We start from the raw sequence: 25,490 nt of genomic DNA on the forward strand, positions 1-25,490 counted from the left end.
TCTTCCTACTTGGGAAGGTTTTGCGCCTATTCCTGATGTTTTGTCTCCTGCAGCAGTCAACCCTCATGTAGCGTTGTCCAAGCGTCTCCTTCCCTTTCTTCCATTGATTCGTCAATGGAAGTATCGGGAGGCCGCCAGGCTAATGTTTGGATTGTAGCCCCTTCTCCTCGGGAGTTTATTTGGTTCCCGAGAAGGGTGAGGTTTTTTCATCAATCTCTTCTCTTCCAGAGTTGGAGGCATCCAAAATGGTGGCGATTTGGAAGACGCTTGGGCTAGGGGGTACCCCGTCCTTGGAGGGGTTGCTAGCGCATTTTGTAGAGGCTCGCACCCCCCCCTCCCCGGTCTGGCCAGGCCATCCCCCCTCCTCCCAGCCTCGTCTTCGTGGATAGCAGCAGTAGGCCATCTTGTATTGCTCCGCCAGTGTCTGCCGCCGCTTCGAGTCGGAGTGGCTGTGGCATCAGCGCCGTTGATGACGTCACTGGGTCCGTCTTTGTGTATTCCTCCGCCAGTAGTGGTGTCTCTTTCCCCCTCGCATCGAGGGAAAGCCATGACATCGCCGCTTGTGATGTCACTCACATCAATGACGTCTCTCCCAGTCTTCTCCTCTGATCCGCCTTTCTCAGCCGTGACGTCATCACTGCCGCCCAGTTCTCTACATCTCCCTTCCTTGTCATCAGAGCCTTCTCTGGCACAACAGTCTGAGGTCATATGCCAGGCAGTGCTTCAGAGGTTTGACTCTGTATTGGATATGAAGTTGGCTGCTTATCGGTTGGGAGGACTGGAGGGAAAAGTGTTGCTTCGTCCCCTCTCCTGAGAAGAGTGCGCATAAGAAACTAGTGCTGTCTTCCTCTCCCTCCTCCCCCTCTACGCCCCGTCGGCATATTAAGTGTTTGCCCTTCCTTCGCCTTCTAGGGAGGAACCGCGGACGTGTTCCCGAGTGCTGTTGTTTCGGGCAATGTTAGTGGTGTGCGATCTGCAGGAGAGGCTTCGTCCTCTGCCTCAAACTTGGGCATGTCCCCACCCACCTTTCATGCACATTGCGAGCGTGTTGCAACCTCCCATGCCCGTGCACGTGATGTTAGTTAAGGCCTATTCGTCGCCGTAAGGATCTCAAGGCAAAGGTAGTGAGCGTGGAGTTGGTGTAGCTGGAGTGATTGCCTGCCTCTCTTACTGGTGCTTCCAAGAGCTCAACTCTAAGGGATTCTCCTTCGATCTCGAGTGCTCGAGTTTCCCCTCGATCTCAAGTGTGTACGTCCACTACGCCCGTGACCATTCATGGACATGTGGAGTCATCTGTTGAGGTAAGTGATATTCCTAGTGTTATAGTGGGTTCGTCTCAGAAGCCGACGCGTGGACCCAGCCTGGTCTCCGTTGCCGGAGCAGGAGGAGGGAGACACACAAGAGTTTCTGTTTCCTTTTCGGAGGTTGTTGATCTCATTTGTGGGTTTAACAATTTGGAAAGTAGGACTCAGGCTCGGTCGTCTTACACTCCTTCTTGCTTGGAAGCCTTGGTGGGAGCTACTCAGTACCCCAAATCATCTCTTCAGCCTCCTTTGTCGGGGCACATTCAGTCAGTCTTGCAGAAGGTTAACGCCTCTGTTTCGGACCAGGGGCTCTACCAAACTGCTACCCCTGCCTCTCATGAGACATATGAAGTACGATGCTATGAGCTCTGCATTTTTGTTGTCGTGCCATCTTAACCCAGACGTCATTCGCCTGAAGCCGGGTTTGACTTTGGAACAAGTTAGGTCGGTAGCTCCATCCTTGTCTCCGCAAGATACCTCAGCATTGGAGTCTACAGCGGCCTCCATGTTGCAGATGGTTTCTTGGCTGGACCTTTGGTCTGTGGTTATTGCCAAGATAGCTTCCGACAGGTCCCCGGAAGGGTCGGTGAGTGCCTCCTTGCTTGCCAGTCTGTTGCAGTCCGGGGGCAAGGCATTTTCATGTTTGGCCCACCTCTGATTAAAAGGGACGTGGCTTTGTCTAGGATGGAGAGATCGCTCGACATCGAGTCCTTGCTGGCATTGAGGAACGGAGATCTGTTGGAGTCACAATTTTTGTTTCCTCGGACAGAACTCGAGAATGCGATAGACCGGCGTCGGGCTGACACCAAAGACAGACTGGTGCACCAGGCCATGTCTAAGTCGAAGTCGCTTCCTTGGAGACGTCCAGCTCCTCCTCCTCCCCCTGTCCAGCGGCAGTCAAGGAGATTGTCGCCTGGTAGGCCGTCAAGGACCTTGAGTTCGGCAGGGCCTTCCCGTTCGACACAGCCTAAGTCAAAAGATCAACCCCCCTTTCGCTCTCGTTCCTTTAAGCCAAAAAGGGGCCCAAGAGGCAGAGGTAAAGGGGGCTGTTGGTAGGTTAGACGCCTCTCCCTCTCCTGCGCCACGGGTGGGAGTGTACCTGGTTGGCCTTGGGCCAAGTGGCAGAGTTACGGGGGCGTAGAAGTGGGTGGTAGATGTCCTTCGGGTGGGATACCTACTGCCATTCGACTTCTCTCCTCCTCTGTCAGACAAGCAGCAGCTCAGGAAGGCATATCCTCCAGGTTCTCTGAAGTTCTTGGTTCTTCGGAAGGAAGTGCAGAAAATTCTGGACAAGGATGCGATAGAGGAAGTAGTACGTCTGTCCCCTGGGTTTTACAGTCACATCTTCTTGGTGCCCAAGGCGTCGGGAGGACCTTACCTTACCTTACAGACCTTACAGTTCGTTCGGGTTGCCCCAGGTCCCTCAGTGTGAGGCGCCTCTAATGTCTACCAGAGAGTTGCTAGTACATCTTCCGGTATATTTTGCATCTTCCAATCTTGGATGGTCTGGGATGCAGTTTAGATATTTGTCGAGCTTATTCTTAAACACATCTACGCTCACTCCTGATATATTCCTCAGATGAGCTGGCAACGCATTGAATAGACGCTGCATTATCGATGCTGGTGCGTAGTGGATTAATGTTCTGTGTGCTTTCCTTATTTTTCCTGGTATAGTTTTGGGCACTATTAATCTACCTCTGCTTGCTCTTTCTGATATTTTTAGTTCCATGATATTTTCTGTTATTCCTTCTATCTGTTTCCATGCCTGAATTATCATGTAGCGTTCTCTTCTCCTTTCTAGACTATATAATTTTAAGGATTGTAGTCTTTCCCAGTAGTCTAGGTCCTTAACTTCTTCTATTCTAGCTGTAAAGGACCTTTGTACACTCTCTATTTGTGCAATATCCTTTTGATAGTGTGGGTACCATATCATATTGCAATATTCAAGTGGACTACGAACATATGTTTTATAAAGCATAATCATGTGTTCAGCTTTTCTTGTTTTGAAGTGCCGTAACAACATTCCCATTTTTGCTTTACATTTTGCCAACAGAATGGCTATTTGATCATTGCATAACATGTTCCTATTCATCATCACACCAAGGTCTTTAACTGCTTCCTTATTTGTGATTGTCTCATTATTAGGTCCCCTATATGCATATAGCTTTCCTTCTCTGTCTCCATAATTTATTGATTCAAATTTATCAGAGTTAAATACCATCCTATTTACCTCTGCCCAATCATATACTTTGTTAAGGTCTCTTTGTAGAGCGTTCCTATCTTCATCACAAGTAATTTCTCTACTTATTCTTGTGTCATCAGCGAAACTACTCACTACCGAATCCTTAACATTACTGTCTATGTCTTCAATCATAATAACAAACAATATTGCAGCTAGCACCGTACCTTGTGGCACACCGGATATTACCTTGGTTTCATCCGATTTCTCATCGTTTGCAATAACTATCTGTTTTCTGTTGTGTAAAAATTCTTTTAACCATCTTCCTACTTTATCTACGATATTGTGTTTTCTAATTTTCTTTGCTAATATATTATGGTCTACTTTGTCAAAAGCTTTTGCAAAGTCTAGATAAACCACATCTGTTTCATTTCCGCTTTTCATATTTTTGAATATGTTCTCACGGTGGACTAACAGTTGGGTTTGTGTACTTTTTCCGGGTACGAAACCATGTTGTCCTATATTAAACAAATTATTTTTTATTAAATGTTTCATAATATTTTTCTTCATTACCCTTTCATACACTTTCATAATATGTGATGTTAGACTCACAGGCCTATAATTACTTGCCTCTAGTCTTGATCCACTTTTGAAAGTAGGGGTGATATATGCTAATTTGTGCTCATCATAAATCTTGCCTGTATCTACACTTTGTCTTAATAATATTGCAAGTGGCTTTGCGATAGAATGAACTACTTTCTTTAACAAAATAGCAGGGACTCCATCCGGCCCTGCAGCAGCTCCATTTTTAATTTCATTAATTGCCTGCACAATATCAGCTTCATTAATTTCTATGTCAGCTAAATATTCACTATTTTCGTCCCTTACTTCTATATCATTATCTTCATTATCTATTCTAGGGGTGAATTCTCTCGTATATCGTTCTGCCAGTATGTTGCAAATTTCCTTTTTTTCATTCGTTAATCTCCCTTCAATTCTCAGAGGGCCTATTTCTATTCTTCTTTTATTCATCTTCTTCGCATATGAGTATAATAGTTTGGTTTTGCTTGATATTTAATAGGGTTTTTTCTTCCAAGTCCCGTTTTTCATTTTCTTTTGATTGTATAATCTTTTGTTCTGCATTTTCTATCTTACTTTTTAGTTCTATAACTTTCCATGCATTTTTTTCTTTTGCAAGACCTTTTTTCCACTTTCTGATTTTCTGGAACAAGATCCTTCTGTCTCTTGGTATGCATGAATGATGTTTACTTTTCTTCTTCGGTATATATTTATCCACTATTTTCTCCAATATTTTGTATAATATCTCCGTATTTACCCTTATGTCATCACTTACGAAAATGTTATCCCAATCTTTGTTTAATTCTTCATTAATTTCTGACCATTTTATATTTTTACTGTAGAAGTTGTTATTTTCCATATCCTTCCCACTTTTTCATTTCTTGCTTATCTCTATTTTCACTTGCTTTGGAATGAACTGTTAATTCTATGACATTATGATCTGAAATACTCGCATTATAAACTATTATTTCTTTAACATAATTCATCTCGTTCACAAATACTAGGTCTAAAGTATTTTCCTTTCTTGTTGGCAGGTGATTTATTTGTTGAATGTTGTATTCTAGTAGCATATCTAATAGCTTTTCGAATTGCCTCTTATCTTCTGCACTACTATTACTCTCTTTTTTATATGTATAAGTACAACCACAGTCTCCTATTCGTTCTTTCCATTCTACGAAAGGAAAGTTGAAGTCACCAGATAGGAGAATAGTCCAGTCCTTGTGATTTCTACATATATCATCCAATTTTTCAATTATTAAGTCAAACTCTTTAGTATTAGGAGGTCTATATATTACTATGTTCATCAATTTTTCAGATTCAAATTCTACCGCTATTAGTTCACATTCTGAGTTACTATATTTCTCATATATTTTTCCTTGTTTTTTGTCTTTCCCATATATTGCGGTTCCCCCTTGATTCCTATTTTTTCCATCTGATCTATAAGTTTGGAACCCTTTTATTTGATCATCATTCCCAGTCTCTTGGGAATACCAGGTTTCACTTATATTCATTATATCTATTTTCTTTTCATTTTGGGTTAGTTCTTCTAAGTAATACTCTATTTTTCTTTTTGAGTTACTCGTAACTAAACCCTGCGCATTCATCACTATGATGGTTTGCGTGTTTTCTCCTTCATTTAATATTGGTAGTAATAAGGATTTTCCCATGTCTCTTTCCTGTTCTGGTATGTTGTTCTTTTTTTCATTTCCAGAAATTCTGACATTAAAAAATCCAACTTTTCCATAATATTTGATCTTCCTTCATCATAATTATTCATTTTGTGTCTGAATCTGCAATTTTCTCCGTTTCTGCAATATCCTCTTGCATAATAAATACAGTTATTATCTATTGAGTAGAATTTCGGAGCTGATGCTTTGAAATTTTTTGCTGACACCTCTGCATATCTCATTGGTGGTTTGCTTTTCTCTTTTACCTGATATTCTTGATTTCTCTCTTTATTTGTTTCTTTCTTACTTTGGATTTTATTACTTGGTTGGTTATTTATTTGATTATGATTCATGGCTACAGGGTGCATATATTTGCATTTTTTGTCGAACTTACATCCTTTTCCTTCTTTTAGGTTTTTTTTCCATATTTTGGATGCAGATCTCTGCAATCATCCCCATAGCCATCTAAGTATGCACACTTTACCATATATTTCATAGTTTTGACATACCTTAGGATGTTTGTAGTAACATCTTTCTCCAAATCTGCAATTCCCTCTTTTCAAAAGGTTGCAGATTTTGTCTTTCTTGTCTATTTTTTCCTCTTTCCCGTCATTGTGTAGATCTGGGTAGAGCCTCTTCGGGATTTGCTTTTCTGTTGTCATATCGTAATTTATTTCTTCGTAGGTATGCTGCTTTATTGCCTCATATGTAGTATCAATGAGTATCTCTGCATCCATACTTTTATCATGTTCTTTGTTTTCCTTATTTTTTTCTGTCATTTCATTTTTGTTTACTTCTCTTCCGTTTTCCTCCTCTTCTTTTTCTTCTTCTTCTTCCTCTTCCTCTTCTTCTTCATCCTCAACTATTTGTACATTCAATCTTGATTTAATAACATTGTCTATCCATGATAGACATGTTGAACAAAAAATTCTTGTATCTTTTCTCAAATCTTGCATTACCTCAGCACACTGTGGATGGGTCGGAATGTTGCATGCAGCACATTTTCTGATTAGGTTTTGTGGACTGACTATGCTATACCAGACCTTACACAGTTTGCATGCTTTTGGCATTCTTTTTCCTAATGCATCAATTAGGATATTCACAAGATTCACCTTATTCATTTTCTTTGTCGGAATATGCTGGTTTATGTATATTTTCTTTATGAGTCTCTTGACCACTTGGATTTTATTTGGAACTTCTTCAATTATTTTCAAGATATTTTCATTAGATTTGTTCCAGTTTGAAGGATTATATCCTTCTAATATATCTATGAATGCTTTTGTATCTTTTTGGTTAGGACTGTTGCTGATTTCATAGATGAGAAATGCCAGTTCCCTTCCTGCTACCTCATCGTATTGCGAATCTGCCAAGCAAGCTAAATTACGCCACCTTTTCCCGCAGTTGGAACTTACTGCCATCTTGTTCTGATTTCAGTATTACACTTGTTAAACTAACTTAGAAGACGCTTTATCCTACTATTTTCACACTAATCAATCATAGGATGGAGGCCTATGATTGACTTATCCTCCTTGAATCACTAAATCAGGAAGATACTGTTCAAGATGGAGACCCCACGCTCGGTGTTGGCAGCCATGAGGGAAGGCGGCTTCATGCTGTCGATATACTTAAGGGACGCACACTTCCAAATCCCTGTTCATCCCACATCCAGGAAGTTCCTTTGCTTCTCTCTTGCGGACAAGATCGTTGAGTTCAAAGTCTTGTGCTTCGGGCTGACGACGGCCCCTCAAGTGTTCACAAGGGCCTTCTCTCTCTTGTCAAGTTGTGCCCATGCTCAGGGGATCCGTTTGCTGAGGTACCTCAACGATTGGTTAGTCTTGGCAGTTTCCAGGGAGAAGCTGCTGCAGGACAGGGATCGTCTACTTCGGTTCTGTCTGGACCTGGGCATATTAGTCAACAAGGAAAAGTCGAACCTCGTACCCAGTCTAGGGATTCTTTCCTGGGCATGGTCATCGATACGACAGTGGCAAAAGTTTTCCTGTCGGATCAGAGATTGGAGAAATTGCAGGGAGTAGCACACAACTTCCTGTCAGAGTCACATCAGTCAGCTCATCAGTGGCAGGTTCTTCAGGGAGTTTTATCTTCCTTGGAGAAGCTGGTCCCTCATGGGCGTCTTCATCTTCGGTCTCTGCAATGGAGACTGGGAGAATTCTGGTCTCTGGCGGGGGACTACCCTGTTTATGGTTCCTGTCTCTGGAAGTGAGAGAAGACCTTCATTGGTGGTTGGATGACCAGAATCTGTTGAAGGGTGCCCCTCTGCGTTCTCTTCCACCGGACTTCCTTCTGTTCTTGGACGCTTCCCTCGCTGGTTGGGAGGCTCATTTAGGCGGCCTCATCGCTTCAGGCGTTTGGAGTTTGGAGGACAAGCAGCAACATATCAACGTCTTGGAGTTGAAGGCGGCTTTCCTGGGTCTGAAGGAGTTTTGGGGGAAGGTAGAGGGTCTTTTTGTCGTTCTCATGTTGGACAACACCACGGTGGTAGCCTATGTGAACAAACAGGTAGGCCTGGTTTCACGTCAACTTCACGCCTTGACCATCGAGCTTCACCAGTGGGCGGTTAGCAATTCGGTAGAGCTCTCGGTTAGGTATATCCCAGGGAAACGGAACGTGGTCGCAGACAAGCTCAGTTGCCGGGATCAGATCCTAGGCACAGAGTGGTTCCTTCATCAAGTGGTGGCAGACAAGCTTTTCCAGATTTTGGGGGAGATCCATGCTGGACCTTTTTACGACCAGCTTCAACAGGAAGCTGGAGGTGTTCTGTTCAGTGGTTCCAGATCCTTTAGCATTGGCAGAGGACGCATTCCAACATCCCTGGGACAACCTGGAGGTGTATGCCTTCCCTCCGTTTTGTTTGATCCGTCAGGTCCTGAACAGGCTGATGAGTTCACAGGGCCTCAGGATGACTTTGGTAGCCCCTCTGTGGCCTCAGGCGGAATGGTTTCCAGATCTGCTGTCGTCGTTGTCAGAGGTTCCGAGGGAGATTCCCCCTTGGCGACATCTACTGTGTCAGCCCAATGCGGAAATGTTCCACCAGTTGGTAGAATCCCTGTCTCTTCATGGTTGGAGGTATCTCCTCTGAGCGAGAGGCTTTCTCAAAACAGCTGGGCACATGTCCAGCAGTCTTAGAAAGTCGACCTCCACAGATTACCAGGGCAAATGGGTGATCTACTGTGATTTGTGTTGTAAACAGGGTTTTTCTCCACTCGCGACCTCTATTCAGCGAATAGCAGACTTTTTAACCTTCCTCAGAGATGAGAAACGTTTGTCCGTTTCTGCTATTAGAAGCTACAGGGCGGTCCTGAGTTTGGTGTTACACCTTAAGGGTATCGACATCTCCCCTTTCTGGGAACTTTCCATGCTAGTTAAGGGGTTTGAGCAGTCAAGTTCTCCTAGAGAACTCAAGCCTCTGTGGGATGTTTCCTTGGTTCTTAAGAACTTCACTAAGAGTCCATATGAGCCCTTGTGTCGCTCATCTGACAGTAACCTGACGCTCAAGACAGTTTTCCCATCTGGCTTTAACATCTTCCAAGAGGGTAGGAGAGCTCCATGGTCTGAGCTATGAGGTGAAGCACACCAGGGGTTGGGGGTTGATGTCCTTTAAATTTGTCCCGGAATCGTGGCCAAGACCCAAAATCCCTCTGTGCATGATGACAGGTTCACTTTGTTTTCCATTCCATCACTGACTAACTATGTGGTTGGTGATGCTCAAGAACTTTTGTTGTGCCCTGTCTGGGCCCTGCATTACTATCTTAAAAGGACTCGGCTCCTTAGACCAGGTTGCCGCAGACTTTTTGTTAGCACAGGCCGTACAAAGAAAGAGGTGTCTAAGAATACTATCTCTTTTTGGATACGGGAAGCCATCAGACAGGCATACTTGACACTTCATGATTCTACCACCACGTCTGTGCAGGCTAGAGCGCATGATGTTAGGGATATTGGTACATCTCTGGATTTCAAAAAGAACTTGGCTGTACATAGTGCTGAGTGCTGGTACTTGGTTACGCCAGTCCACGTTCACCTCTTTCTATCTTAAGGATGTTGCCCACAGATCTGCGGACACGTTTTCCTTGGATCCTGTGGTGGCTGCCCAACAGGTTATGTATCTCATAGTTACCCTTAACAGGGCACCTTTGTATCTTACCTAAGATGATTGTATGGATGAGAGAATGAGTGAGTTGGCTGGTCTCCTTCTTTCTCTTGTACCTTTCCTTCTTCCTTCGGGCGGTTTAAGGAATAGACATGTCATTCGCTGGACTGGTCTGATACAGGTGAGTAAGGTAGTCATACTGATGGTGTGGTCATGCAATATACAAATATCTTACCTGCTATTTGGTAGCATATGCTCCACTCCTTGGCAAGGAGGGGTTGGGAGTGATACAAACCCTGGTGTCTTGGTTTGTTATTGGACAGTCAAAGTTTCTCTTTGGTTCCCTATACAATGGTTATCCCACATATCATTGTACGTCATTCAGGGTCTGAGTGGTTAGATATCAATTTATCTAGCTTCTCAACGGGCTTCAGTCCCTATTCAAAAACCATTCCTTTTGAGAACTGGACTGGTGGGTAGGCCCCCAGCCAGTCTAGGATGTCTTATACCTACCTCCAAGTATGAGTCTATCCTATTGTTAAGACCGAAGGTTTGTTCATGTATGAACAAATGACAAATTTTCTAAGACAATTTGTATTTTTCATAGCTACAAACCTGAGGTCTTAACATTATACTGCCCGTTTCTAGCCACCCCTCTATGTGTTACGACATCCTGAGTTGGGAAAGACTGATGCGCGATCATAGGTGAATGGTCTTCGACCATCCTTCATCCGATCTGCGCATGCATTGCCAAATATCACAAGATTCCTTGCTTTCAACTGTTTTGTTTAACCGGATCCAGCCAGGCGCTAGAAAAGGGATTTGAACGAAGGAAAAATCTATTTCTGGGGGAAGACCTGTGTCGCCCGGTGAAATGTTCCTGTAGCACACATTTCTAGGTATAAATAGATGCTAAATATACCAGAGAAAAAAGCCATATGGAATGCTGGAGTTACTACCCCCAGCTTGCTCACCCTTATAGGGTGTCAATATAGCACAAGGGCGAGTGGAAGCCACTACCACAGATACTTTGCCAATTAGAAGTCTCCTCTCAAAATCCCTCTCTAGATAGGTGCCATTACAACGTCTACCTTCCGCTCGCTACTACTACTACCTCTGCCCGAAACCTTCATGCCTGAATTAGCACTTCTCATGTCCACACGCGCCGTTTTTCGCTGTTCCCAGGAAGTGTTTTTTGGCGAAGCATGTCTTCACAAGATCTCCAAGCTTCTTCATCTAAGTTGAGATTTTTCCTTGTTTATCTGGAAACCCAGAAATTCCAAGAATTTTATCACCTTGGCTGTTGCTTTGAGACACTCGTCGTCGCTGGCTGCCCAAATGAGCCAGTCGTCTAGATAGGCTACTAACATTACCCTTTGAGTTCTTAGCTCTTGAACTATCTTCTCTCCTAATTTGGTGAATACCCTGGGCGAAATGTTGAGCCCGAATGGCATGACTGAATGAGTAAGCTTGCTTTCCTAGTTTGAAGCCTGGGTACGGAGAGAAGTTCCTTGCTATCGGAACATGATAGTAAGCGTCTGTAAGATCTAAAGAGGTGGTGACGGCCCCACGGGGAAGTAAGGTCCGCACCTGCGAGACGGTCAGCATGCGGACTGTCGCATTGAATGTGTGAGTTGAGACGGGACAAGTCCAGAATCACTTCTTTTGTCCGAGTCCTTTTTTGGGACACTGAACAGACGTCCTTGAAACTTTAGGCGTTTTACTTTCTTTATAGCCTTCTTCCGCAGGAAATCTTTCGCATAGTCTAGAAGGTCCGTTGCCGGAGTCTGGTGAAAACTGATTGGTGGAGGGGGCCCTTTCTCCCATTTCCACCCCAGACCTTTGGAGACTATACTGTGGGCCCATGGACTGAAGGTCCAATGGTCCCGGAAGAGATATAATCTCCCTCCCTCCTGCGGGCTCTCACTGGTTGGCTGCAGGTCTGCTACCTCTGCCTTCTCTGAAGCCTCTACCTCTTGCTCCGCCCCGTTGCCGGGCGCCACTTCTGGCTCTGCTACTTCCGGCATGCCTACTGTAGCCGCGAAATGCACCTTGCGACTCGTAGGAGGGGTTGAAGGCTGGGGAGGTTACTAGGGCTGTTGAGGATGAAGGTTGCTGAGCCGGTGGAATTTGCACCAGAACATACTACTGCTGCGGTTGAGCCTTTGATGTCGAAGGCTTACTGACCTGAGAGACCGGAACCGCTTGAACTACCACCTGAGGATGAGAGGTCTGATAATGATGAAATTTCCTTGGCCTCTTCTTGGGTCTGGATTGGTGTCCAGGGTTATCAAACTTCTTTTGAAACGAAGTCCCCAACGGACCCGAAGACTCTGGTTGGCTCTGGCTGCCTCATGAAAGACGTTGTTAACCTCGTCTTTCGGAAACAGATTTTCGCCCCATATTGAAGACTTTATGAAACTGTTAGGTTTGTTCCTTATAGAGGCACTCGCCAGGACGTACTTCCTGCGGCTTGTCTCGCCATAATGAATTCATACAGGTCCGCTTGGAAAGTCTGTAAAAGAGCTTTTGTGAGGACCCGGAACAACTGTTCATCATTGAAGGTTGAAGCGACCAACTCCGCCGCAGTGACTGAGTTGATCGACCTTCCCAGTCTAGATCTTGCCTCGAATTCCGCTTTGACCAAGTGGTCCGGAATCCTGGGTAGCTTCTCTGCAAACAGGGTGGAGGTGCAATAACAATATAATAATACAATACAATAATGAGGCATCATGGAAGAGTTGTAAGAGGGACATAAGGTGTAAGGAGAATACCCAGTATGGATCTAGCCTAACCCTCCGAGATCACAATGGATCCGGTCAGGTAGGCTAGATAAACCTCCAAGGACGTCATGGTGTGGACGGTGGGCACTCAACCAAACCCTCCAAAATCGAAATTTCGATCTGGTCAGGTAGGGAGGATAGGTCCAACAATATGACAAGAAAGAGACTCTATTCTTGATATCCTCCCCGCTAGCACCGTAGCGCGGAAGGGGGGAGAGGCCTAAGGGGTATAGGGGTAGGGGCACCTGGCCTACCTTCCAAAACCTACTGTAGGCCTGGTCGGGTAAGCCAGGGGAGGAAAGCAACACTTCCAGCCTCTCAGTGATATGAAAATCATAAACGTGCATAAAATCAAGTACTTATCTGGTTCGCATTAAAACAATAACACATGCATGCCTCGCATCGGCAGAGAGAGAGAGAGAGGACTCACTCCTCTACAATGATAAATATGATAGGCTAGCTAGTAGCCCAACGAAAAGCACATATAGTACAATACATAATAAAGAATACGCACAGAGGGGCACGAACACGCTCTTGAGGGGCTGGGGAGAAGCCAGATGCTAGAATGTGACTTAATCAACATTTTAAGAACCCCAGAGGACGTCATGAGCGTGTTAGGCCTACCTTAAAATTACGAACCAAAATCCGAACTCCGTCGGCAGGTGAATAAAGCACATGATACGAAAACGGTAACGATAACCGTAATGAAACATAAAAATAACATTAAAATAAAAAGAAATAACCAGTAATAACAACGCACGAGTCTGATGATGCACCCAAAATTGCGGATGAACTAGCGGCACCCCAGTGCGTTTTTTAAGGGGTCGAAGGCTAAAAATGGAATGCATCATAACCATATGAATTACAAAAACACAAAATGGAATACTCAACTTGGATGCAGAAGCAGGGAGCTCTATGGCAGACATGGCTTCGACAAAATAAGGCACCAAGGGAGCAGCTGAGACACGTGCGAACACACAGAAGCTAATTACAGGAATGAAGATGGCGGGCGTGGTAGTAGTAGTAGTAGCGAGTGGAAGGTAGAGGGGGGGTAGCCTTTGTAACGGCTCTCGCTGTGGGAGGGACTTTGAAAGGAATCCTCTATTTGGCAGAAGTCCTGTGAGAAGTGGCTTCCACTCGCCCTAGTGCTTATACCGACGCCCTTGGAGGTGATCGAGCTGAGGGTAGTAACTTCCGCATTCCATGCTAGCGTTTTCTCTGGTATATTTAGGATCTATTTATACTTAGAAAAGTGAGCTACAGGAACTTTTCACCAGCAGACACAGGTCGAACCCAGAAAAACAAGTATGGAGAGAGAAATCTCCCTTGCCAGAGCCCAGTTAGGAAACCAAAGTTGAAATCCCCCTTGCCAGAGCCCAGTTAGGAAACCAAAGTTGTATGACTATATGTTAACCTATTTGACACAGAATTGCTCTGAAGAACCAGCAATATAAAATGCCAATTAAATACAGAAGAGTGCCTCTTATGTATTAGCCCTTATGTACTGGCTATATGAGATTTTAAATTAAATTTTCATACCATTCAGACTAATCTTGTATGAACTAATTTGCTTAGCTAGCCCAAGCTACTGATTTATTAGGCTTTAGGTTAATGTTTCTAGAATAATGCACAATTAACTAGGAATAGAGAATTTCTTGAAGGGTTCTTGTTCAACCTATTCTAAATCACTGCCTATTAAAGACTAGAGCGGACCTGTCTGCGCCGGGGTCCTGATCCGCCGGAGCAGGAGGGGGTGGTGACTAGTGGCAGGAGAACGCAGCCCGAGAGCCGAGCCCAGCCGAGCCTGGTGGCCAACTGAGGCTCGGCCGAGCAGGGTCCCCCCCTACTCTACTGAGGAGAACGTCATGGAGCCGACCCGCTCGCCGAAAGCCCTCCAGGTGCCTCCCCTGTCCCCCCTCGCGAGAGGGAGGGAAGGGAGGATGCTCGGATCGGCTGCCTGAGACAGCGTGATTGAGCGTACCTCCCCCCAAGGAGGGGGGAGAGGGGCTGGAAGGACCGACGCGGGGTGGCTCATATGCGATTGCCTGGAACTCTGTCGGCCGTGTGGTTAACCATGCGGTGAGAAAGGCCATGCAATCAGAGGAGGCCTAGGCCAGCCAAAGCCGTCTCGATAAGCATGAGAAATACAAAATAACATCCTAACAAAACAAGGGGGGAAAGGAAGAGAATTCAGATGGTAGAGAGAAAGAAATGTCCTGGAGAAGCTGGGTCGAGCCAACCGAGAAGGATGGACGAGCCTGGCGACTCCGAGCAGCTGGCCTATATGCTGTGACGAAAAAACGCGGGGCAGGCGGCCAGGGTGGAGCGAGGACAAGAGAGAAGAACCATAGTCCTTCGAAAGGGAGCCTAACGAAGAGTAACCTGACAACTAAAATAAATATGCATGCATGAAATTCTAAGCTGAAAGGAAACGACGTAGGCTACGAGCTGAGCATGAGCTCGGATAACATCCCCCGTGTAGATACAGAACAAAATGTGAATAAAACGTCAATAAATGCATCATTGTAATCATAAGAATATACTGCTAAGCAAGAATCGAGCCCAAACAGTATAGGGGACCGAATGGGGCACGAAACAAAGTAACACGCGGGAGCGAATGGCGGCGTAGGGACGGTGCCGCATGGGACGCCGTCTATAAAAAACTTAAATTAATCGGTTAAACGTGCCCAGGGCAGTCCCTAAATGGTGTTAAACATTAATAGCAGTACTTAACTTGGATGCAGAAGAAGCTTGACGTTCCATGTTGAAAACAGAAGAATTCCAAAGCGAACACAACACAGAGCAGAAAAACACTTGCTGTGTGGATCGTGCTATCGAAAGGAAAATGACGTCAGAGGCGCTAGCTTTAACGGTAGCGAGTAGTGGGCCTTAGATCGGCTCCTCTTTAGTTGAGGGATTTTGAAGAAGGATGAATCTAAATGGCAAAGGACCTCTGGTAGTGGTTTCACTCGCCCCTGAAACCATACCGACACCTTAAATAAGGTGAGCAAGCCAGAATATTCTGGCATTTCCATATTAGCTTTTTCTCTGGTATTATAGCAATATTTATACCTTAGAAATGTGTGCTAAAGGGACATTTCATTGGGCGACACAGGCCCTTGCCCAGAAATAGATTTTTCCTTCATCAAAATCCCTTATTTAAAGCTTTTAAGGATATAAACTACACAGAAAAATTCATTTTTAAATCCAGTTTTCTGTTTTCTATGGCTGAGACCACCCCTTACCTGATATTTTGGCATTGCTGTTTTTAAGGCTACTGGTAGGATATTCCTTTAGAAGGGGGTTCCTACTTAATATGATTAGGCTACAGAATGTTCTGGGCTTTTGTCAGCTTTAAGGATATGGGCTACATTAGAGCACCTATGTAGCCTTACCAATAGGCTACCGTATCAGTATCAGCCTCTGGTTGTAAAAACTATTATTTTATTAAGCCTAGGATACTGTTTCTGTCTAATTCAAGGCTATTTGGGCTAAACTACCACTTATTAGACCAACAATAGGATGATTCCTAAATTGTTCTCTCATAACCTAGTACAGACAGTCCCCGGGTTACGATGGGGTTTCTGTTCTTGAGACGCGTCGTAAGCCGAAAATCGTCGTAAGCCGGAACATTGTCAAAAATCCTAAGAAAACCTTTTAATGCTTTAGGTGCATTCAAAACTATGTAAACTGCATTCTTATTGCATTTTTCATAAAAAAAAACTCCTTAAATATTGATTATTTTACATTTTTGATGTCATATTTCATCTGCCAGATCAGCATTTGTAGGCGCCGTAACTCTGGAACATGCGTCGTAACCCTGGAACATGCATCGTAACCCTGGAAATAATTTCTGATGAATATAATTGCAAAGCTTCGTAACCTCGGAACGTCGTAAGCCGAGACCGTCATAACCCGGGGACTGCCATATATAGGGTATTGCCTAATCCAGAGTTTTTATAAAGTAACTTACCAAGTACAAATTACTTAGCTAATGATTAGCCTCGTATGGCATCTTAAATGAAAAAATTTGTGTGCAAGTGACTGTTGCAATGCATGGGTGATCCCGCCCAATGCAAAAGGAACTTACAAGCGTCAGAAGCCGTTAGTGTCAATCTTATTCATGCTGAGCCCGAGTTCACGTTTGCCACTTTTTTATTGCTTGCTGAAGTCGGTGATGTACCCACTTTAGTTGGTTTTTTCCTGCATTAGGTTTTCTCTTCTGTTAGCTCAGAATTTTAGTATGCCTGACTCTAGGGTTTACAGACTTTGCTATTGTAGTGAAGGCTGCAAGACTAGATTGACCAAGTTGTGCTATGATGTAAACATAAGGTGCAGTAAGTGTAGACGATAGGTGTGTACGAGAGAGCTTAACTGATGAGTGTAAAGAATGGGATGGTAGTAGGTGGAAGTTTTTAGAATCTCACCTAATTAGTTTAGAGAAGAACAGGATCAGGAAGGCAGCCGCTAGAGCCAAAAGTAGGGATTCTATTAGTAAGGACTCTTCCCTAGGCCTAAGACAGACTCTGGTTTGCCTCCTCCTTTTACTCATGGTAATAATCTTTCACCTATCTTCAGTCTTCCTTCTCATCCTCCTCCCATCCAGTGCTCAGCTCCCATGCTTTCAAACCTTATGCCATTGCCAGTCTAGAGTCTAGGATTAACTCTTGAGTTAGATATGGGAACGCTTCTAGGTCATTGAAAAGGCATGTGCGTGATTTGGCACCCGAGTCCCCAGTGCCAATCAAGCGGCACATGGACTCCTAGCTACAGGGTTGACCCTTCAGCGTTTGCTTCGGTTCAGATGCCGGCTCATCCGAGGGACTCACCTGTACTGCCATCTCCCAAGGACTCCAAACATCAGAAGCTCTGTGCTAGGCATCTGTCACCTGAGCGTCTGGCTAGGGGCGAAGTGACTGCAGGCCCACCACTGGCTCCCGCACCACCAGTTCTTGCTCCCGCTCCCGTGATGTTTGCTTCCGTTTTGGATCTGCAACTCACGGCCCTTTCTGCATCAGGACACATAGCTTATCAGCAACAGCAGACCTTAGTTGTGGAATCAGATGACCCCTTTTTTGCACCGCTGAAGAGCCAGCTAGTAGAGATTCTGTGGTACGTCAAGAAAGCTCCTCTAGCAGGTGTTTCCTCTAAGATGGATGACAACCTTTCACTGGTTTCTTCGGAAGACGAGGAAGATTAAGGTCAAGATTCGGCTCTGTTGACGGCATACAAGGCTTTACCTCGTTTCCTCCTGGAGAGCCATCCAGGGTTCTTCACTCATCCTTTCCACCACCTCCAGGAAAGCTTTGAAGGTAGTCAAAGTGTGGCTCTCGATTAAGAGGGTACAAGGGATGCGTTTCTCTTCACCTTCGGACTTTTGAAGAAGAGGGACCTTTGGAGTTCTTTTGCTTCGAAGGGAGTTACGGCCTTGCAGAAGGCGACTGCTTTTTGTGCCTCTGGATCCCTCCCGTCTCTTCCCACAGGCCATGGTAGAGCAGATAGCTGGAAGCCTGCAGAAGAAGTCAACTCAGGACCTCTTGACTCAATTGTCACGTTCCAAGCCTTCTTCATCGGCGCCCTTTCGTCCAAAGTTCATCTCTCCACTCACTCCAACAGCACCCTTCTAGTCTCATTCTAGACCCTGCTCCAACTTGTGCTTCTATTTGAAGTCTGTCAAGAAGCAGTCCACCACCAAGTCTCAGCTGAAGAAGTGAACAAGAAGTCCTTCGTGCCCCAGTGGGAGCCAGGCTCCTCGAGTTCTAGAAGTGGGCTCGCAGGGTAGCAGAGCCATGGATCGTCAGGGTATTAAAGGAGGGCTACTGCATCCCTTTCACGGAGATCCCTCCTTTGGTCTCCTCTCCCATTGCATTGATGGGAACACGAAAGGCTCAGAAAGACACTTGGCCCTTTCGAAGGAAGTATCCTCCCTCCTGAAGAAGGCCATTGAAGAAGTAGTAGAGGTCCATTCCCAGGGATCTTACAATTGACTGTAAGTAGTTCCCAAAACATCAGGGGCCTTGAGACCTGTACTGGACCTAAGTGCTCTCAATCGCTTCGTAGAAAAGACCAAGTTCAAGATGGAAACGAGCCAGTCAGTCATGTCATCCAGTCATCTGGGTGATTGTTTGATCACTAGATATGCAGGATGCTTATCTGCACATCCCAGTTCATCCAGCGTCCAGGAAGTACCTAAGGTTCTCTTCCAGTTTTGGTCCCTCTGCTTCGGTCTTTCCACGGCACCTCAAGTATTCTCTCAAATTCTCTCTCCTCTCGCCAAGTGGCTTCACCTGTTAGGCATCAACATCAGCCTTTATTTAGAGGACTGGCTTCTCTGTTTGTCCTCTAAGGAACAGTGCATGAAGGACCTTCAGACATCGCTTCAGTTTTCTAAATCTCCAGAAGTCCCAGTTGGTACCATCTCAGGAGATTCTCTATTTGGGGGTGATTCTCAACTCTCAGACTTCTCAGGATTTTCTGTCCCCAAAGAGAATCACGAGCTGCATTCAGTCAATCTCCAAGTTCCTCAATATCCTATTATGTCAGCTCTACATTGGATGAGTTTACTAAGAATGCATTCTTTAATTGAGACTTTTCCATTGGGCAGGTGACACATGAGAATCTTCAATTCTTCCTCAAAGCCAACTGGGAAGACTCAACTGGACTCGACGATATTTCCTATCATGCAGGAGATAAAATCTGATCTCAAATGGTACTTATAGGGGAGATCCCTTCTTCCTCCCAACCCTGACCTGGACTTTTACTCAGACGCCTCAAATCTGGGCTGGGGAGCCCTCCTAGGGTCTCAGGAGGTCTTTGGGACATGGTCTCCAGAAGAAACGAAACCACATCAACTTCAAGAAGTTGAAGACCATTCATCTGGGCCTATGTCAGTTCTCCTTGTATGTGTACAAGATAGTGGTTGTACATGCCAACAACACCACGGCCTCGGCCTTGTTTTACATAAAGAAACGTGGGCACACACTTCTTTTCCCTCTGCCAGACAGCAAGAGAGCTACTCCTGTTGGCTCATCAGCATTAAGTACCACTCATCACTCACTTCATTCAGGGGAAATTAAATGTCCTGGCAGAGAGTTGAGCTGGCAGAGGCAAGGGCTTTCCACCAAATGGACTCTAGATGACAGGATTTGCTCCAACCTGTGGAGAATTTGGAGCAGACCTTTAATAGACTTATTCACAACATCATGGAACAACTGCCTTCCTCTCTACTGCTCCCCCAAAGACCATGGCTACTTAGACAACTGCACTACAGAAGGTACCACCAAGGGTTGTCCATGCTCACTCTGACAGGCTTGAGACTGTCAGGAAACTCGTAAGTGCGAAGGGATTTTCAAGAGCATCTGCGGAAGCTATTGGAAGGTGTAGATGCCAGTCTACTAGCAACGTCTACCAGTTAAAGTGGGCAGTCCTCCGTAGCTGGTGCTTCAGACATCACATCTCATCTTCTGAGACATCTGTAGCCCAGATTGCCAATTTTCTTTTCTCTTTAAGAACCTCTAAGAACCTTTCATCTTCCACAATTAAGGGTTACCAAGCCATGCTTTCCTCTGTGTTTAAGCATCGTAATCTGAATCTTTCTGCGAATCAAGATCTTCGTGATCCACTGAAATCTTTCGATACTTCCAAGCAGAAGCTGACAGTGGTTTCCTGGAACCTGGACGTAGTATTGAAGAGGCTTGCAGGCTCTCCCTTTGAGTCCCTCAAGTCCGCTTCTCTCAAGGATGTTTTATGTAAAATATTGTTTTTAGTTGCCTTAGCTATGGCTAAACGCATGAGCGAGCTAAATGCTATTGGTAGAAGAGTCGGATTCTCCGAAGGTGATGCAGTCTGCTTCTTCACCTTGGGCTTCCTAGCCAAGAACAAGGATCCTAATAAGCCATGACTTTTTGTATAAGGAACTTGACAGGTATCCTGAGCTTGGACGAAGAAGAAAGAGCTCTGCCCAGTCAGAGCACTGAGGTGTTGTTCGGAGAGAACAGAGAAGATCAGGGGATCCGCAAGTTATCTATGGTGTTCGGTCAAGAATCCCTCACGTCCGCTTTCCAAGTATACAGGCTGTATAAAAGGAAAAAGTCTGTAGCCATATATCTAACCCTAAGGTCTTTAGCATAAGGATATGTGATCCTAGGTTATAGGCTACAGACAATATCTACCACAGTTGGGCTAATTTATTCTCACTGAATTACAGATTGTAGGCTACTGCCTAGTATAGGCTATTGCAGACATTTTTACCTGAAAGGATTACCTATATTAATAATATCATTGTAAAACATTTCTTTAGATAAAACTTCTAAATAGAATGATAATTCTTCAAAACAATTTGGACTTTTACTAATAACATTCAGAAATCTTGAGAAGCGCTGACTTTGTTCATGAAAAAAACTTGTTTGTGGTTTTTTATGCACAACTAAATCACATTTTGTTCATACGCAAAGAAACCTTCGGTCTTAACAATAGGATAATTTCTAGAGCCTACCTGGATCCAGTTAAATCGCAGATGAAAGCAAGGAATCTTGAGAGATCTGGCAACATGTGCGTATATTGGGTGAAGAGTGGTCAAGGACCATGCACCCATGCCACAGTGTCAGTCTTTCTTAAAACTGCCTGGACGAGAGTTGTGGTTGACCTTTCTGCCTTTTCCTAGTTCATTGCCCATTTTCACTTGTGTTTAAGTCTGTGTATGTGCTGTTATTATGGCTTCTTCTGCTCCTTCTCGGCCTCATCAATGTGTGTGCCCCGGAACTCCAGGTCATCTGTTTTCTTATGAACAACTGAATCAGATAACAACAGCTGTGTTGCTTGCATTTCAACCATTGTATGTTGGTAAATAATTACAGTAGAACAGAACTGATATATTTTTACATTACAGTGTTGTATACCTTTATTTGCTATGGAGAAAAGATCAGCTAGGAAATATACTGCTAATTTTAATCTGCAAGTTGTGGCTGAATCTGAGAAAATGATGTTCAAGCTTATAATGATTATAGATTATTGTGCATCAGCAGCATGGATGAAACTTGACTATAAATAGTACGTTTTCACACTTGATAAAAGATGAATATGTAAAGCTTGTATTTTGATGAAATAGGGTAAAAATATCAAACTTAATCTGTTAATTTTTTACACAAAAAACATGCTCCAATGCCATGTATTAACAAAAAAAATTGCTAAATTTAGTTCACAACAAGACTAATTTATGTCATAAAACACTTCATAAATGAAAAATATCCTTGTCCCTTATAAATAGAGTATCTAGAGATTTATTTACGCTAACTAGAAGCAAGAAAATAACTGAATTGAGTTAAATACAGTGAAATAAACTTAACTTTGCCCTCAGCTGATTTTCAAACCAAACATTGATCACATTGTATTTTATGATACAATAAGAATATGAGACTACATACAGTATAATTTGAAACAGTGAAGTAAAGCATGTTTGTTATTTTTGCATTTTATATTATGATACTATTATGTGAATATTACATACATCAACTTTATTTTCTGATGTATGATGCAACCCCTTTAAAATTACCTTCAAGATTAGGGCTTCGAAAGTCGCACGATAAGTTAGTAGTATATACAGTAACCGAAACTAACCTGTACACAAATGGTTTTGCAATTTTGAGGTTGTCTTGTGCTACTGATATGAGATAAATTTATGAAAATTTGCCATAATTTTTTACCTTGTCTTATCTAAAGGTTGTCGTATACACGGAAATATACAGTAGATGTATCCATGATCCTCAGCAATGAAATCACTAAAGCGAAGAACCTAAATAACAGAGAGCTGGTTTCAGTACGTTATAGTACTTATGACCATTAGAAAGTAGTAATGGCTTCTTGGTCTGTTTACTTATGACCAGTAGAAAGTAGTAATGGCTTCTTGGTCCGTTTCTGGCCGTATGCAAACAATATGATGGCGCATATGCACATAGCCACTTCTTGCGGATTTTGACGTAGGTAAACTGGGTTCAGCATTCGCTGAAGATAAGAGAAAGTGCCCTATTATCCTGAGTCCATTTATACTCTATCAGGTGTTATAATGGTTAGCATTACAACACTCTGCCACAAGACCAGCTAAAAGAGAATTCTTTTTATGTTAGTTTGGTCACCATGGAACTCTGGTTAGACCTGGAAAAGGTAACTCCTTGAGGACTAGACAGTGACCACACTATCAAAAAATGCCTTATGATTGGTACATAAGGCATTTACTATGAAGTACTCTAGAAGTATGGGTATTGTTGAGGAAAATAGAGGAGATCCACAGAATTCAAGATTCATGGAAGGAATGTTGTGGGAAGATCTTATTATGAATGAGGAAGTAGTTGAGAAATGTGCTTTCTAAACGCTGCAAAAATGATATTGTCAGATCTCAAAGATTGAGATAATTTGAGCTTGTAGGGTAAAGGATAAGGAACAATTTGCCAGAAGAGCAGTATGGTAGGTAACAGCAGGACAAAGATCTGTAACAAAAGGCTCTGGAAGTTATAGGTAAACGGCATTGCTGAAGTTTAGGCTTAATGGGAGTTCAGGCACAGGACAGAGGAGAGTAGATAAAACTCATTTCATGTCTCATGTCATAAAGTGAAAAGCTAACATAAAAGGGATTATGATAATGATGATGAGTTTGGTGAGGGTTAAGAACACACCTGATGTACTATAAAGAATTTTTAAATCAAGCCAATAAAGGTCCTAATTTCCATTGGATAAAGCCAATAAATGTCCTGATTTCCACTAGATATATTTCTGAAAAGGAAAATTTATTGATGTCTCAAGGTGAAGTGTAACTTTATAATTTTCATAATATGTAATGCCATGTTGTTTGACATCTTTTGAGAGTAGTGTTTTTTTATTTATATAGAATTAGAAAACTTGCATTTTATACAATATGTATCATTAAATCTGAATCTATTTTTTGTTTTTAGTCTGGCTTTAAAATAGATGAGGTTGGTTCAGCTGATGAAGTTGATAGAAGTGTGATCCATTTGAACAACTGCATTGTCCTATACCATTTGCACCAGTATCGGGCGGCTTTATCACTGCTGGAGAAAATGTACACTGGTTTAGAATCCCTGGGTAAGTGATCATAAGGTTCTTGTTACTGTGGTACATTATATGTATTACCCTTTGTTTCCCTCAGAAAGAGTATTTTTATATAAGTAACTTACCCAGTAATCTTCAACTATGCTGTATATTTGTGTCTTTAACTAAAGAAACAGTGGAAATAACCAGTCATGTGAGAGTAGTATTCCTGGTAATACAGTAGAGCCCCGGACCTCAATGCTAATTCATTCCAGAAGAAGCAATGAGCTGTGATTTTGTCAAGATCTGAATGAATTTTTCCCATAAAAAATAACTGAAAATGGATTAATCCATTCTTGATCACCAGTTACTACCCTAACCTTGCCTTTTCATACTAAACATTACCCTTATATACACATTAATTACAATTAAATAAGTTCATTGTTAAATAATGGACCATTCAATGCACATTTTTCATTTTTAAATATATACTGTAGTAAAATAACTGGCCTACGTACGCCCAATTCGGCCATAGTACAATGGTTGACTGAGCGCCATCGGCTAGGCTAGGTACATAGTATGTACTGTAAGAGGTGGGCATAATTATTGTTGCTAATAATAAAACTTTGAAAATCAAGTCTAATTCTTATAGGAAATTAATAAAATATTAGAAATAAGCCAAATTTTCTGTTATCATAAACTAGAAAAATTCCCAAAGTCAAGTCGCTACCTAGTGGCCGTGAGCAGCCGCAAGCAGTCGTAAACCAACCATCATACAGAGTCTACTGGAATACTTTATACAAAATAACTTTAATATATCATTCAGTACGTGTTTTAATATTAAATTTTTTCTCATAAAATATCCTTGTAAAATAGGGGCACTTTTCATAGGCACTTTGTGCTTTATAATGTGACATCATTATTGGCGGAGTAGTAACTATTGGAAGTAGATCCTCATAAATGTATTCCTTTAAAATTGGAAAGAATCCCGATATTAAAGATAATGGAGAGCTATCAATATCGCAAAAACCTTTACATAATTTGATTATAAAATACTACTACCAAGAAAATATTGCCCCTTAGTAAACAACAAGGCTCCAAGTCCAGCACGACTGGGAACTACGAAATATGATTATCGTAACTTTCTTAAGTCAAGCACTTCTGGGAATTATGAATAATGAGCAGACTGCAAAATGTTTTGGCAGCCAAAAGCACTGTCTGAAACTGACAGAAAACACATGTATCACTTTTTTTTTATTATACAGTAGTACCTCGAGATACGAAATTAATCTGTTCCGAGGAGCCCTTCGTATCATGAGGTTTTCGTATCTTGGACCACATTTTACATGTAAAATGGCTAATCCGTTCCAAGCCCTCCAAAAACACCCCAGTAAATTTCATAATAAAGCTAAATTACCTATAAACAATGAAATACTACAACAATTTGGACCATTCAATACCTACATTAATAACAAAATGCAAAATAACCTGTAAATAAAGTGTATTAGTGTACATGGTATACAAGAAATACTGTACGTAAAATGTGGAAGCTAACCTTTCGAGTGAGGCTATCTCCGAAAGCGGCGGCAGAGGAGGAGGAGGACAAATGATTGCACTTTATGTAAAGCAGCTAGAACATCCTTAATTTCTGCCGTTTTTTTTTTTTCTTTTCTTTTTTTTGATTTTTAACCTTTTTTTTACTTTTTTTTTACTTTGGTTTTATATATGGTATATTAATATTAATATATATATATGAGAATATATATATATATTATATAGATATAATTATGTATTTATCTATATATATTATAATATATATATATATATAGATAT

At 42.9% G+C, this 25,490-nt stretch overlaps 1 protein-coding gene across 1 annotated transcript in view; it reads left to right on the forward strand.

Moving 5' to 3' along the window:
- LOC135217133 (CCR4-NOT transcription complex subunit 10-A-like) overlaps positions 1–25,490 on the forward strand; it is a gene marked incomplete in the record, with an annotated part of 352,258 nt that overhangs the window by 36,869 nt on the left and 289,899 nt on the right. Inside the window, 1 exon segment of the mRNA XM_064252844.1 lies at positions 23,561–23,711. Within this exon segment, the coding sequence (XP_064108914.1) occupies positions 23,561–23,711 (151 nt within the window).

The sequence above is a fragment of the Macrobrachium nipponense genome, chromosome 19 (assembly GCF_015104395.2).
Source record: "Macrobrachium nipponense isolate FS-2020 chromosome 19, ASM1510439v2, whole genome shotgun sequence".
Taxonomy (NCBI): domain Eukaryota; kingdom Metazoa; phylum Arthropoda; class Malacostraca; order Decapoda; family Palaemonidae; genus Macrobrachium; species Macrobrachium nipponense.